This window comes from Budorcas taxicolor, chromosome 5 (assembly GCF_023091745.1).
Source record: "Budorcas taxicolor isolate Tak-1 chromosome 5, Takin1.1, whole genome shotgun sequence".
Taxonomy (NCBI): domain Eukaryota; kingdom Metazoa; phylum Chordata; class Mammalia; order Artiodactyla; family Bovidae; genus Budorcas; species Budorcas taxicolor.
The window spans coordinates 70,870,649-70,882,363 of NC_068914.1; the positions used below are offsets into that span (position 1 = coordinate 70,870,649).

General features: G+C 52.1%; 2 protein-coding genes across 3 annotated transcripts in view; both read right to left on the bottom strand.

The window, feature by feature from the left end:
- The window catches only part of HOXC4 (homeobox C4), a 59,931-nt gene that overhangs the window by 22,334 nt on the left and 25,882 nt on the right, over window positions 1-11,715 (bottom strand). The gene's annotated exons all lie outside the window — the stretch shown is intronic.
- HOXC6 (homeobox C6) lies at window positions 2,150-4,393 on the bottom strand. 2 transcript variants are annotated; one of them, XM_052640489.1, is made up of 2 exons: window positions 3,994-4,393; window positions 2,150-3,266 (listed from the first exon to the last, which is right to left on the bottom strand). In XM_052640489.1, the coding sequence occupies exons 1-2, from the start codon at window positions 4,391-4,393 to the stop codon at window positions 2,959-2,961; spliced, it is 708 nt and encodes a 235-aa protein (XP_052496449.1). In that variant the 3' UTR covers window positions 2,150-2,958. The 2 variants fall into 2 exon arrangements, with proteins under 2 accessions (XP_052496449.1, XP_052496448.1); XM_052640488.1 differs by having other exon boundaries at window positions 2,150-3,290.

Genomic DNA, 11,715 nt, shown 5'->3' on the forward strand with positions numbered 1-11,715 from the left:
ATATGTTGGCAAAGCCCAACCAAGGGGGAGAGGGAGTGAGAGAGAGAGAAAAAGAGAGAAGGGGGAGAAAAAAAAATGGTTCTTGGAATTGGGGGGTAGCCGGGACAACAAGCCCACAGCGACACCTGGTGCCTACTTGGGGGAATTGCATCCTGGCTCGCTGGCTGGCCTTCAGGCCTCTCAGGATTTTCTACCCTGTAGAGGAGAAGCTGGGTGCTGCTGCAATAAACTCCTGAAATGGCCTTTTAAATTGTATTTAATTTTAACAGGAGATAAGGCTTCACCAGGACGCGCAGAGCGTTTTTTGATAACGGATAGCCCCATCCTCCACAACTCCAGGGAGTTTCAATGTTCAAAAATGGCTGAAAGGAGATTGAGGTAGGAGAGCCCCAACCCAGACTGGAGGAGTCTTATCTCAGGTTCTCTAAATCAAGGGTCCAGGTCCTTTCCTTTGAGGCCCCGGAGCCCTGATACTACTGAAGAGGTGCCTATCAGGCTGAGAAAGTGAACCCAGCCTCTGGAGAGGTAGACAGGATGCCATGAGGAGTGGTCCTGGGTGGACAGAGCTAGATAGAGGGCTCCTGGGACTAAGATTGCTGGGGACTTTGGGGTGAGCCTGGAGGTAAGGAGCCAGGGGAAGATAGGTAGGCCTCCTCATCACACCAGGGACTCCAGAGTGACATCAAGGCAATTTTCAATTTTGTGGGTGGGTGGGTGGGTGAGTGGCTAGCTTCGTAGGTAAAGAATCAGACATAATGAACTGGAGGACTGCTCTGCATCCCTGTGTATGACCCTCGTGTGGTACCCATGCCAAGTATTTTGGATGGAAATATGTATGTTCATTGAGGGCATGGAGAAGCAAAATTCAAGCTTCCACAAATATTATATGAGCAGGGCAAAGGAAAAAGCCTGTTTTGTGCCCTTTGGGGAAAAGGCCTCTGAACCAGGCTTTCCAGGGACCTGGGTTCAGAAGGTCCAAGGGAGAGCAATTTCTGAGCTATCTGGAGGTCTCCCAAAGGACCTGGCTGGGGGCAGGGGGCTGGGGGTGGGGGTGGGCAGGGCAGGCGCCTGGGCCACCTTCACAGCCTGAGACCAAGGTCTCCGAAGCCATTCGGCCCCTTTCCGACCCCCTCCCCTAGCCCCAAGCTTTATTCTTTCCTGCCTGTCTCTCCCCAGGAAATCTCCGCCCCTGCCACGAGAAGCCCCCCTTCGGCCCCCCCGCTGGTGGAGGCGCTGGAGGGGGCGCTGGCGGGGATCTGGAAGGTCTGGAAAACTCTGGCGGATTTTTTTCCCTCCGGGAGACCCCCTCAATACCTCACCCCCTACATCCACTCAGGTTTCTCTGGCTGGGCTTAGGAAAGACGGCCTGAGCTGGGGAAGGGCTAGGGTCTGGCTGCGCTCCTTGCTGGCCTAGTTTGAGGGGAGAAGAAACAGTAAGGAAAAGACGGGCTGGAGAAGTAAGGAAGAAGGAATTTGGTCCCGGCCACGTCAGGAGTCCCAGAGCAGGCGAGAGCTCAGTTTCCAGGCTTTCTTTTCCGAGATGTCCTTGAATCGTTCAGGCCCTGCAGAAGGGCTCAGATCCCGGCGGTCTTCTTTTTCCCCTCGGCTCTCCGCCTCCGCCACGTTTCGCAAGAATCCTGGCGCGGGCCGGGGGCTGCCCTGCTGGCTCCGGCGCCTCCCTCCCTACTCCCGGGAGTGGGCGGGGGCGACCTGGGGCCTGGATGATGCGGCCTTTCTGGCCTTTGGGGGTCCGGGGTTCAGAAGCCGAGGACCCCAAACTACCAAAGACACGAAGAAAGGCCTGTGTGGGGCCGGCGACCAATGCGGCCAACCCGGGGTCCCACTCTACCCCAACCAAACCTATGCGGCCTTTTTTTTTTTTTTTTTGGTTTGAATGCGTTGCTCTGCGTGGGGAGCCCGGAGAGGCCTCCCAGCCCCCAGTGCGACCCCGGGGAGAACCACAAGGCCGGGATCGGCGCCGGGCCTGGCCAGGCGCGTGCAGGGGGCCGGGGGCTCGCAGGCAGACGCGGGAGCGCTCAGAGCCTGCTCCAACTTTCAGCCTGAGGCCGGCGGGCGAGCGAAGTAACAGAAATCCTGATATAAACTTTTAAAAATAATATCAGTTTTATTAAATATTCGAGAACGGATCCAGAGGTCGGATTTATACAGGAAGGTAACACGAGGGAATTTTTATTTTTTTTCTCCTACTGGCTAAACAAACGTCGCTCACTTTTTTCTTTTTGTAATTTTCCCTCTTTTTTTTTTTTTCCTTTTTAAGATGGGATTGGAACACGGACGGTGCTAAACATAAATATAAATACAGAGACCACAAATACAGCTAAAAATATTCACACAGAAACGGTCACAGTTTGTAATATGCCATAATGACCCCCAGGATTCTTTAAATACAATTCGCCTGGGCTGGGCATTTGCTGGGGCAGAGGGGCCGGGCGGGGGCTGCGGGGAGGCCCTGGGGGCTGCTGTGGGGCCCCGACGCGCCCTCCTCGGGCCTCCCACCCTCCCCGGCTGCGAGGCCGGGCCCCGAGGCCCGGGAGCAGAGGCCCCCGGGGCCCGGGAGCCGGCTCTCTGCGCGGGGGCGGAGATGGGGGGCGCCGAGGGGGTGGGAGGCCAAGTCCTCGTTTGGAGGGAGATCTGTGGAGTCTAAAGCGAGGTTCAGGGACGAGCCCCAAGGCCTGGGCGGGGGAAGGGGCCTGCAGACGAGCCGAGAACGAGCTAGCGAGGGAGCGAGGAGGAGGAGGCGCCTGGTGAAAAGAGTTTGTGCGGTGAGGGAGGGGGGCGTCCAGAGTTGACTCTTCAGGTCCATATTTGACTCCCTAATTTTGTCTCAGGGAGTCCAAACACATCAATTGTGCCAGTGATAAATATCGAGTGTGTGATTAGGAGGGTATGGGGGGAGCGAGGGAGCAGGAGAAAGAGGGGTGGCAGGGACAGTCCTGGTCACTCTTTCTGCTTCTCCTCCTCTGTCTCTTCCCGCTTTTCCTCTTTTCCACCCAGGCTGTCAGCCGCGGCCCCTCCGCCGCCCCCTGAGAGCGTGGACGTGAGGTTAGACTCTTTTTTCCACTTCATCCGGCGGTTCTGGAACCAGATCTTGATCTGTCGCTCGGTCAGGCAGAGCGCGTTGGCGATCTCGATGCGCCGGCGCCGCGTTAGGTAGCGGTTGAAGTGAAATTCCTTCTCCAGTTCCAGCGTCTGGTACCTCGAGTAGATTTGGCGACCGCGCCTCCGGTCCGCTCCATAGCCGACCCCTAGAGATCCGGGCACAAAACACACTACAAACAATCAGCAAGGCATCCTCTGCAGATGATCTAGCCTAGCACAGCCCTGACCCTCCCAACTTGGCCAGCACTCACGGGCCCCTCCGGCTCCAGCCTTCTCCCCTCTGCTCTGTCCCCACCCCCACTGGGGGTACAGCCAGGATCCTAACCTCATTCAGTAACCCCCGCCCCGGGTTGGTAGGTGTGTCCCAAAGAAAGGTGTGTGGGGGGTGGGGGGACAGAACCAAGCAGGAAGCTGTAAACTAAAAGCTGATTTTTCAGAAAAATCTCAGAACACTGGGGATGAGGCCCCATTATTTCTCAAGGTCTGGACTCCCCCATCTCCCCAAGCGCCCTAGCTCCTGGGAAACTTCTCCCCACTTCTCTGTCCCATTCTCCCCCCCTCCCTTCTCCTAGTCTGACTCGACTTTGGGGGGCTCCCCCACCCCCTCCCCTCATCCCCTGCCCTGTTCCTGCCCCCTCAACTCGCCTTAGAGCCCTCCAATCCATCAGGGGCCGAGGGGGCCAGGCCCCTGCAAGCAAGCAGGAGGCGAGCAGAGGGGGCAGAACAGGGGGCCCTGTCTCGGCGTCGGCGAGGAGACGAGCGTGATTGTTTTTATGGGGCCATAAAAAACTCTCTCCGCCCGTTCTTCTAGGGAAGCCGGTCATAAAGCCAGTTCAGTTTATTTAATTTATATCTCGGAGCTGTAAAACTCACCACTGTGCGAATTCATTCGCTGCATCCAGGGGTAAATCTGGATACTGGCTTTCTGGTCCTGGGGCGCAGTCCTGCCCTGCTCAGAACTAAAATCCTGAGCGATTGAGGTCTGTGTGTTATGTCCTAAGGTGTTTTGTCTGCAGTTTGAGAGCATGTCTTTCTCCTGGTAAAAGGAATTAGATCCATAGTCATACGGCCCTCGGCTGGAACTGAACACGACATTCTCCTGTGGCGAATAAAAGGGAGTCGAGTAGATCCGGTTCTGAGCCACGGCCGCTCCATAGGTCGAGAAATGCCTCACTGGATCATAGGCGGTGGAATTGAGGGCGACGTTGGGGAGGACGTCCTGGCCCCCGGCGAGGTGGCAGGATAAGGAAGGGTTAGTGAAGTAGGAATTCATCCCTTTGCCTTTACCTGGTCGGGCTATGATTTCTTTAATATTTATTTCTGTCTCCAGTTTGTACTCGGAACTAGATGGTTATAGGGACGGCTCCAATCCAGGACAGACAAAATGACAAAGTCAGCTGACCCCCTCCTAGCCAATCGCAAGCCAGATGTCAAGAAGGGGGAAAAAAATCGCTTCTGCTTCTGTTGATTCCCTAGTTGAGACTAAGTGTGTGCTTTGAAAGTAAGACTTGGATTTCTTTTAAAAATATATATGTAAGGGAACTGATTTGAAGGTGAAGGAAGGGTGAATGTCCTAGAGCAGGGCCTTGAGGCCCAGAAAAGGAGAGTTGCACTCCCAGGAAATCTCTCAGCCCCAGCTAACTTTGCTGTAATGTGGCCACAGGAGAAATCTGTGTATTTTCAATCTGATTTCATCTTTTATATCTGCCCTCTTCTAAAATTACACTTTGATTTCTCCATAGGAGGAACTCCTTCCCAGCTCAGGGGGTTCCCCAGCAATCTTACAGGAAATCTGGTTTGATACTCCAAGAAGCGAGTTCCCATCTTTAAACCAGTCTATTTTTACCCGAATAATTTTTAAAAAAAAATCAAGAATGGAAAGAAATTGCATAAAACATGGTGCTTAGAGGAAGGAGAGTGTATCTGAGAGTTGGGGGGGGGGGGCATGTGGGAGACTCCTAAGTCTAAAGAGGGAATGCTGAGTCTTCAGGGTGCAGTGGCAGAGCTGAGGTGTGCAAAGGATCCATGCATCTGCTTCCTCTCCCTCCTAGCCCTCCTCTCCCTCCTCCTGCTCAGGAACCCCTTTCGGGGAAACTCTTGCAGCATTTTTGCCTAAAAGGGAAATTGTATTTAAAAATACAATAGGAAAGGAAGAGAAAGAAGTAAAAGGTGGGAGAGAGAGAGAGAAAGGAAGGAAGAAAGGAAGAAGAAAGAACTCTGAGAGTCTTTCTAGACACATCAACTCCTGTTTATGTTGGTGAGAATTTATGATTTGGAGCCAGCCAGGGCCGTTGGGGTAATTCACATAGCATCCAGCCAAAGAGAGAAGGCTGGTGGGGCTCTGATGGACACAGAGACACAGAGTGTCTTGCAGCCTCAAGCCCCTGCCCAGGGCAGAAACCCCTGCCCCCCTCGGACGCTGTCCTGCCAAGGGAAGTTCCCCTGGACCTGAGCTCGGGGGCTTGGAGATTCCAGCCAAGGTTTCCTGGGGCGCTCTCTCCCAAGGGCCAGCCACACCTGGTGGGGCCAGGCGTCTCAGCAGCTCCCTACCCCCCATTTTCTTCCCACCTAGGGGCTGAGAAAAAGGAAGAGAAGGTTAGGAAAAGGCAGCTGAGTCCGAGGCTTCTGAGGAGCCGCAGTGGGCGAACGGAAACAGCGGAAGGTGTGCAGATGGGCTTTTTCCTCCTGACTAATCCAAACTTCTTTTGATATTGTAACATAGGCCGAAAATGCTCTGAGTTGACAAAGAGGAGGGTGGTGGGGCAAGCAAAGGGAACAGTGGAAGCTCATATTTTCCCCTCACCATTTTGGGGAGGGGGAGAAGTGGCTATAACAAGAACCCGGATGTCGCCGGATTTTATGATCTTTTCCTTCTGTGTAACAAAGCGGAGTAATCAATGGGTAGCAATAAAGCCATAAACGGGACTACACTGGGAAAAAAACTCGTTTATTCATCTTCTGTAACGTTAAGGTTTCCCTGGAGTGTCGCTAGGGGGGAAAAATAAAGTTTCGAACCCAAAAGCAGACAGTATGTAGGAGCTGATGGAGACAACATGTTAGTTAATACATGAACCTCGTAACAGGATGGAAGAGTCTTCCTGCAGGCAATATGTGTTGGCTTTTAAAAATACAGCCCCAGTCCTTCAGAGAGGAGAGAAATGTGTTGGTGTTTAGAAGGGCAGGGGGAAGGCCCCTATAATTATAAAGGCTCCCTCTCCTGGACCATACTTTCCTCTCCCCAAGGAAATGAAGGTGAAGTGTAGAGGAGGATTCTTAAATTAAGAAAGAAATTTTGAGATGAGTTGTCTCATTTTGGGGTGTCATGGCAGGTACACAAGAGACACCAGCATGAGTTGCTTTTCGCTCTAGAATCCAGCTGTCCTCGAATTCATGGCATGCCTGGGCAGGGGTTTCCAACAGCTGGCTGGGGCTCCAGGCCCCCTGGAGGGCAAGAGGGAGAGGGAAAGAGAAGTGGGGAGGGGGTGGAAGGCCGAGGGGGCTGAACTAAGGAACAAGTCAGTGCCCCTCTGGACACCAGTAGCCGCTCTCCGAGTTCCCAGTCTCAATTTTGCCCTAAGGATAGCAGTGTCACACGTAGAACAGGCCGGAAGAGAGAGTAAATTCCCTCCCCGCCCCCCCTTCAGAGAGAGATTGCTAGAGGGATAAATCATGTCAGTGATATTTCCTTCAAGATATTAAATTGTTGCAATGTACAACAAATTGAATGATGGAAGATAGGATGTCTTAATGAGGTTTTGCTTTCAATGACTGTTGATTTTCTATGTATTTTAAAATCTCTTTTATAGGTGGGTGGGGGAAGGAAGGACCTTGGGAGAAAGGGGCTTCTGGGGAAGCATCTGCTGCAGCTCCCCAGCAAGGATGCCTGGGTTTGTTTTCTTGAGCCCCTTCTAAACCAAGTGTGGAGAGGAAAAGGGTGCCTAAGTTGGGGAGAGTCCCCTTTGGGGCCTAAAGGCAGTGGGCGCGGGGGTGGGCGCCCTGAGGAGCAGAATGTAAGTCTCAGCCCCGGAAAGTTAAGTGTTTTATTACGTCCCTAAACAGAGGGCAGAGACTGAAAGGTCTCTCCAATTTATAATGAACAGGAACCAGCTGCTGGGGGGGGGGGGGGCGGGTAGGCAGAAATGCTGGAAGAGGGGAGAAGGGGAAGCAGAAACACAAATAAATTCTGCTACTGCTTCAAGACTTTCGGCAAAATTAGTTTCTAACACACTTTTCCCCCATCACCTTTCATTCCTCAGGAAAGAAGCCTTCTTCCTTCAGTTAGATCTTTAATTATGCAGCTGAAATTTGCTGGAAGGATTCGCTCCAAGGGGGGAGAGCAAGTCAGATGAGCCGAATCTTCCCTCCCTTGGATTATATTTTCCTTTTCTCATTTCATGTTAATTTTATTTTTTTGGCAAAAGAACGACTATCTATGGGGAGAAAGCTGGGACTTGGGTTTTTCTAAATATATTTATACTTTCCTGTTAAATTTGTCTGAAAACAATTATGGAAACTCATCAGCAGAAGCAAGAACAGATGTTTTATTAAAACTGCAGTTGAGCTCTTGTAAATACGCACAAGTCCTGGGAAGGAGGGGGGAGAACTAGTTCTTTGTTTCTATAAAACAAGCCTAGAGAAATCAGAGAACACCCCTTCATCAGGCCCGTAGGTCTCCGACTTGCTCTGCCCCTTCAGCCTCTGGAATCGGGAGGGGGGTTGGCGGCAAGAACGGATTTTCGCTTTCGGGGGCTGGAATCAGTGGATTCAAAAACAGAATTCAAAAAATACAGAAAAGGAATAAAGGGAGAAAGTTGCCGCTCCCTGTCCCAGCAACCAAAACACATGCTTTTCATGAACACTAATTATAGGAGAGAACTCATTGTAGGCACCCTGAGCCTAAATGGGGGGCAGGCATTGGTCGGGAGTCCCCAAGGGTTGCATTGGAGGCTGGACGCTGGGAGGGTTTCCCAGGGCAAGTGTTAAGGCTCCTATTCCAGCCTCATCCTGCTCCAGACTGGGGGCTGGGGGCCTGTGTATCTCTGAACTGGGGAGAGGGTGGCTGGGACTGGCCTCTGGCCCTGGAGGGGTTCATGGGTGGGCCTCACCTTGCCTGCCTTTGCTTTCCACTCTGCTCTGGGAAATATATTAATTTCTTGGGGAAGAATATGTGAAGTGAGAGGCATGAGATCTGGAATTTTTATTTGGGGCCAGTCTTCTCCAGAGGTCCTGCTTAGTTTGTGTTCTGCCAGTCTTCTCTCTCCCCAGATCCCCCAACTCTGTGCCGCTGTCTGTGACTCACCCAGCCTGACACACAGATACATATACACTCCATTCCTGGCTGCCGGCGCCACCAACTGCAGCCCGGCGCCTCCGAAGGCTGCTCAGGGACGCGGGCACTGGAGCCGCAGGACTCAGCAGTCGGCCTGAGTGCCTGGCTGCCTGGAAGCCTCTACAGCTGCCCGGCCCACCCCCTGGATCCTCGACTTCCAGGGCGGGAGAGGAGCGGTTGCCCCACTGGCCCCTTTTGTGCCACTGGGTGAGGGCTGAAATCCCCCTTGCAGAGAAAGCTGAGTTTCAATAATTGTTCAGCTCACCTCACAATAGCACTGTTTGGTTAAGGCTTTGCTGTTCTAGAGTGACTGCTCAGTTGGCCCGACTGGCTTATGATAGGATTTTTTTTTATTTAAAAATTAAAAAAATAAATCCTACTCCAAATGCCTAATGTTTTGTTTAAGAGATCCTTTGATCTCCACAGAATGCAGAGTAAAAGGCTTGCAAAGAGAATTTCCTAGTCCGTCAGAGAACCTGAACGCAGGGAACTGGGTCTGCTTGGGGACACCCCATCATAGCTGACCCAAGGAGCCCCCAGCTTCTCAAAGATCCAGTGGGGAAACTGTCTGAGCTCATACCTCTCCAGACATGCGTTGTACTGCAAAAAAGAATGCTCTTTCTCCTTTCAAACTTGAGGCATGGAGACACTTGGAGAAAAGTGAAATTTGACACACCCAGCCCAGAAGTGGATCCCATTTGGGGGTGCTGGATATTCTGGGGACAGGGCCCAGGATGGCTAGCTGAGTGGAGTTGGGGGGCAGCAGGGAGGCGGGACAGAAGAAAAGGCCAGATGGGGCATGTCAAGCTCCTGAGAACTGCCCCAAACACCTCAGAGGCCTGCGCTTTTGAGCTGAGAGGTTGAGAAGCTGCCCAAGCTGCTTTTGCTTTATTTGCAATTAAACAGAGAAGAAAGGTACCTGGAGGGGCTCAGCTAACTCACATCATATTTTCTCGTCTCCCTCTTTCCAGATTTCTGCCTGACCTTTCTTTACCACCACTCCACGTAATGCTGCTACCATTAGGAGACACAAACTCCTACACTGGCATTTGTTTGGCTTCTCTGGCGGAAGGTTAAGAAGTACAGTAGGTCTTCAACATCTCTGTCCCATCACACTCAGCCCTGAGCCCCTTTGGGCCCCCTCTGGAAGAAATCATTTCTGGCTTTGGGGGCCTGGCCCCCAAGCCTCCCACCTCTGTCCCAAGCAGCTGAGTATCAACTGAGGAGGGGGCACACAGAAAGCCTTCAGACACAGTGTCTCATCCCCATTGGGAATGGGGAGGGACTTCAGACCCTGAGTGACATTTCAGGGAGGGAAAGCAAATAGTCCTGCTTGGCCCAGGAGGGAAAATTAAAATCCAGAACACTCAGAATATTTTTGGCCTCCAGAGTGAAAACAAAGGATCCCCAATTTTCTGGCTTCTCTTATATCCCTCCATGCAGAGTACTGCTTGGATCCATTTTGGAAGTTTTTAGAATTGTAAAATTCAAGAACAAGAACGCAGCATTTATGACGTCACAGTGAGTTGTCATGAGGAAATTGTAAATGTCATAAAAGTTACTACATACAGCAAGAGTTTTCTGTGTGGGTTCCTTGCCTCCCCTCACATCCTCTCCCCCTACCTGTCTCCTTCTTCTTCCCCTGGTCTAAGTTTTCCCACTTGAAAATAAAATATTATGTTCTGGAACAATAAGCCAACAAGAAACACTGTCCTCATTTCCCTATAAATAATTTGATTCTTTATTGTTTGTAGATCTGAAAGAACCATTTAATCTGCGCTGGCGAAAAGAGGGAGAGAGATGGGGAGGGGGGAATTAATTTCAGAAAGGAGAGAATATTACTTACTTCGATGATACTCTTTCAGATTTGATAGCCAGGAGCAAAATTAGAGGCGAACAGCGGCCTCTCCGACTCTACACCTGGCGAGATTGGAGATTTATAGGATCTTTAGTGAAGGGGCAATTTAATTTTGTAGGATTTGCTTAAATTCACTGCTATTTTGGGGGGCTGAGGAGAAGGGAGGGTGATGAGGAGAGCGACATGCTTTATCTAGCCTTATGAATCCGCCAACATTAGCCTGATTTAAAACCCAACAACCTGTGTCTCAGGGAAAACTCCTGCAGAAAGGAGTGGGGTGAGGGGGATTCGGCTTTCTCAAGGAGTGTGGCCCCCTTAGCAGTTGCCAGGGGAAAGGAAAAAAAGCTGGAGGCCAGGGGAGGGCTGCTCTGTCTCTCCACTACCAGGACACCCGGAGGTTTATGGTATCCCCATAATTCCCCCAACCCTATAAACAGCTGCCCTATTTTAGGACGATTTCTGCTTCCTCCCCTCGGAAAGGGAGAGTGAGGGAGGTGGGAATGGCGGGAGCAGGGTGCCGGAAAGGGGAGGGAGTTCGGGATAGCGCCACACTTTGTTCTCCTGGGTGAGTTTGCTGTTTGGCGGGTTTCTGACGCAGGGTGGCAGCAGACAAAACAAGTAAACAACTCACAGACACAATAAACAGGGGCGGCAGCAGCACCATGGCAGAGGCCGTGGGCCGTGGTGAGGGGCACACTTTGGGGGTAATGTCACCCTGGCACTCGGGGCCACCAAGGCCTAAAAGCTCAAGGCTGCCCTTGGTGCGAGAGAAGATGGGAAAGAGCTGCACACCTCGCACCCGCGGCAAGTCTGGACAGGACATTCTGGGGAGGAACCTGATCGCCTAGGGAGTGGAGTTAAACCCCCGCCAGCTCCTCTCCCATCCTTACTTTCTTTCCTGGGGGTTTTAATAGACATTTATACCCCAGCCTCTGTCTTTCCTTGGGCCTGGAAGGGAGAAAGAAGGCTGGTTAATTCTCAGCCCCGGCTCACACTCAGTGCTCTAGGCTCACAGGCGGTCAGACCAAGCTTCAGCTATCTCTACGGCTTAGGAAGCAGAGAGGATTAAAATAAAGTCCCACCAGTAACCAGATCTAGGTTTTGGGGAACTTTGAGATCCCCTAGTCCGTTCCACATATGACAGAGGCAAAGCTGAGACCCCGTGAGCAGCCAGAGCGAGCAGGAGTGGGGAGATAGGCATTCACCGCACCCCCATCCATCTGGCTGGCTTTCTCCAGCGGCCTCTCCAGGCACCTTAGTCCGTCCACAGCCGCCCCAGATCATTGCCCAGAGGCTACCTTATTAACCACTCCAATCTTCTCTGCCGCCTCAGTGAGGCTTCGAACACCAGGGCCTAGCTACTGCTCAAAACTGCTCACAGGCATACCTCACCCACCAAAGTTTCCCA

What these genes read in the sequence shown, in the direction of transcription:
- HOXC6 (XM_052640488.1), bottom strand. Translation starts at nt 4,393, where the DNA reads ATGAATTCCTACTTCACTAACCCTTCCTTATCCTGCCACCTCGCCGGG. An exon ending in GCGAATGAATTCGCACAGTG is followed by an intron (nt 3,291 to 3,993) that starts GTGAGTTTTACA and finishes GATTGTTTGTAG; the next exon opens with TGTGTTTTGTGCCCGGATCT.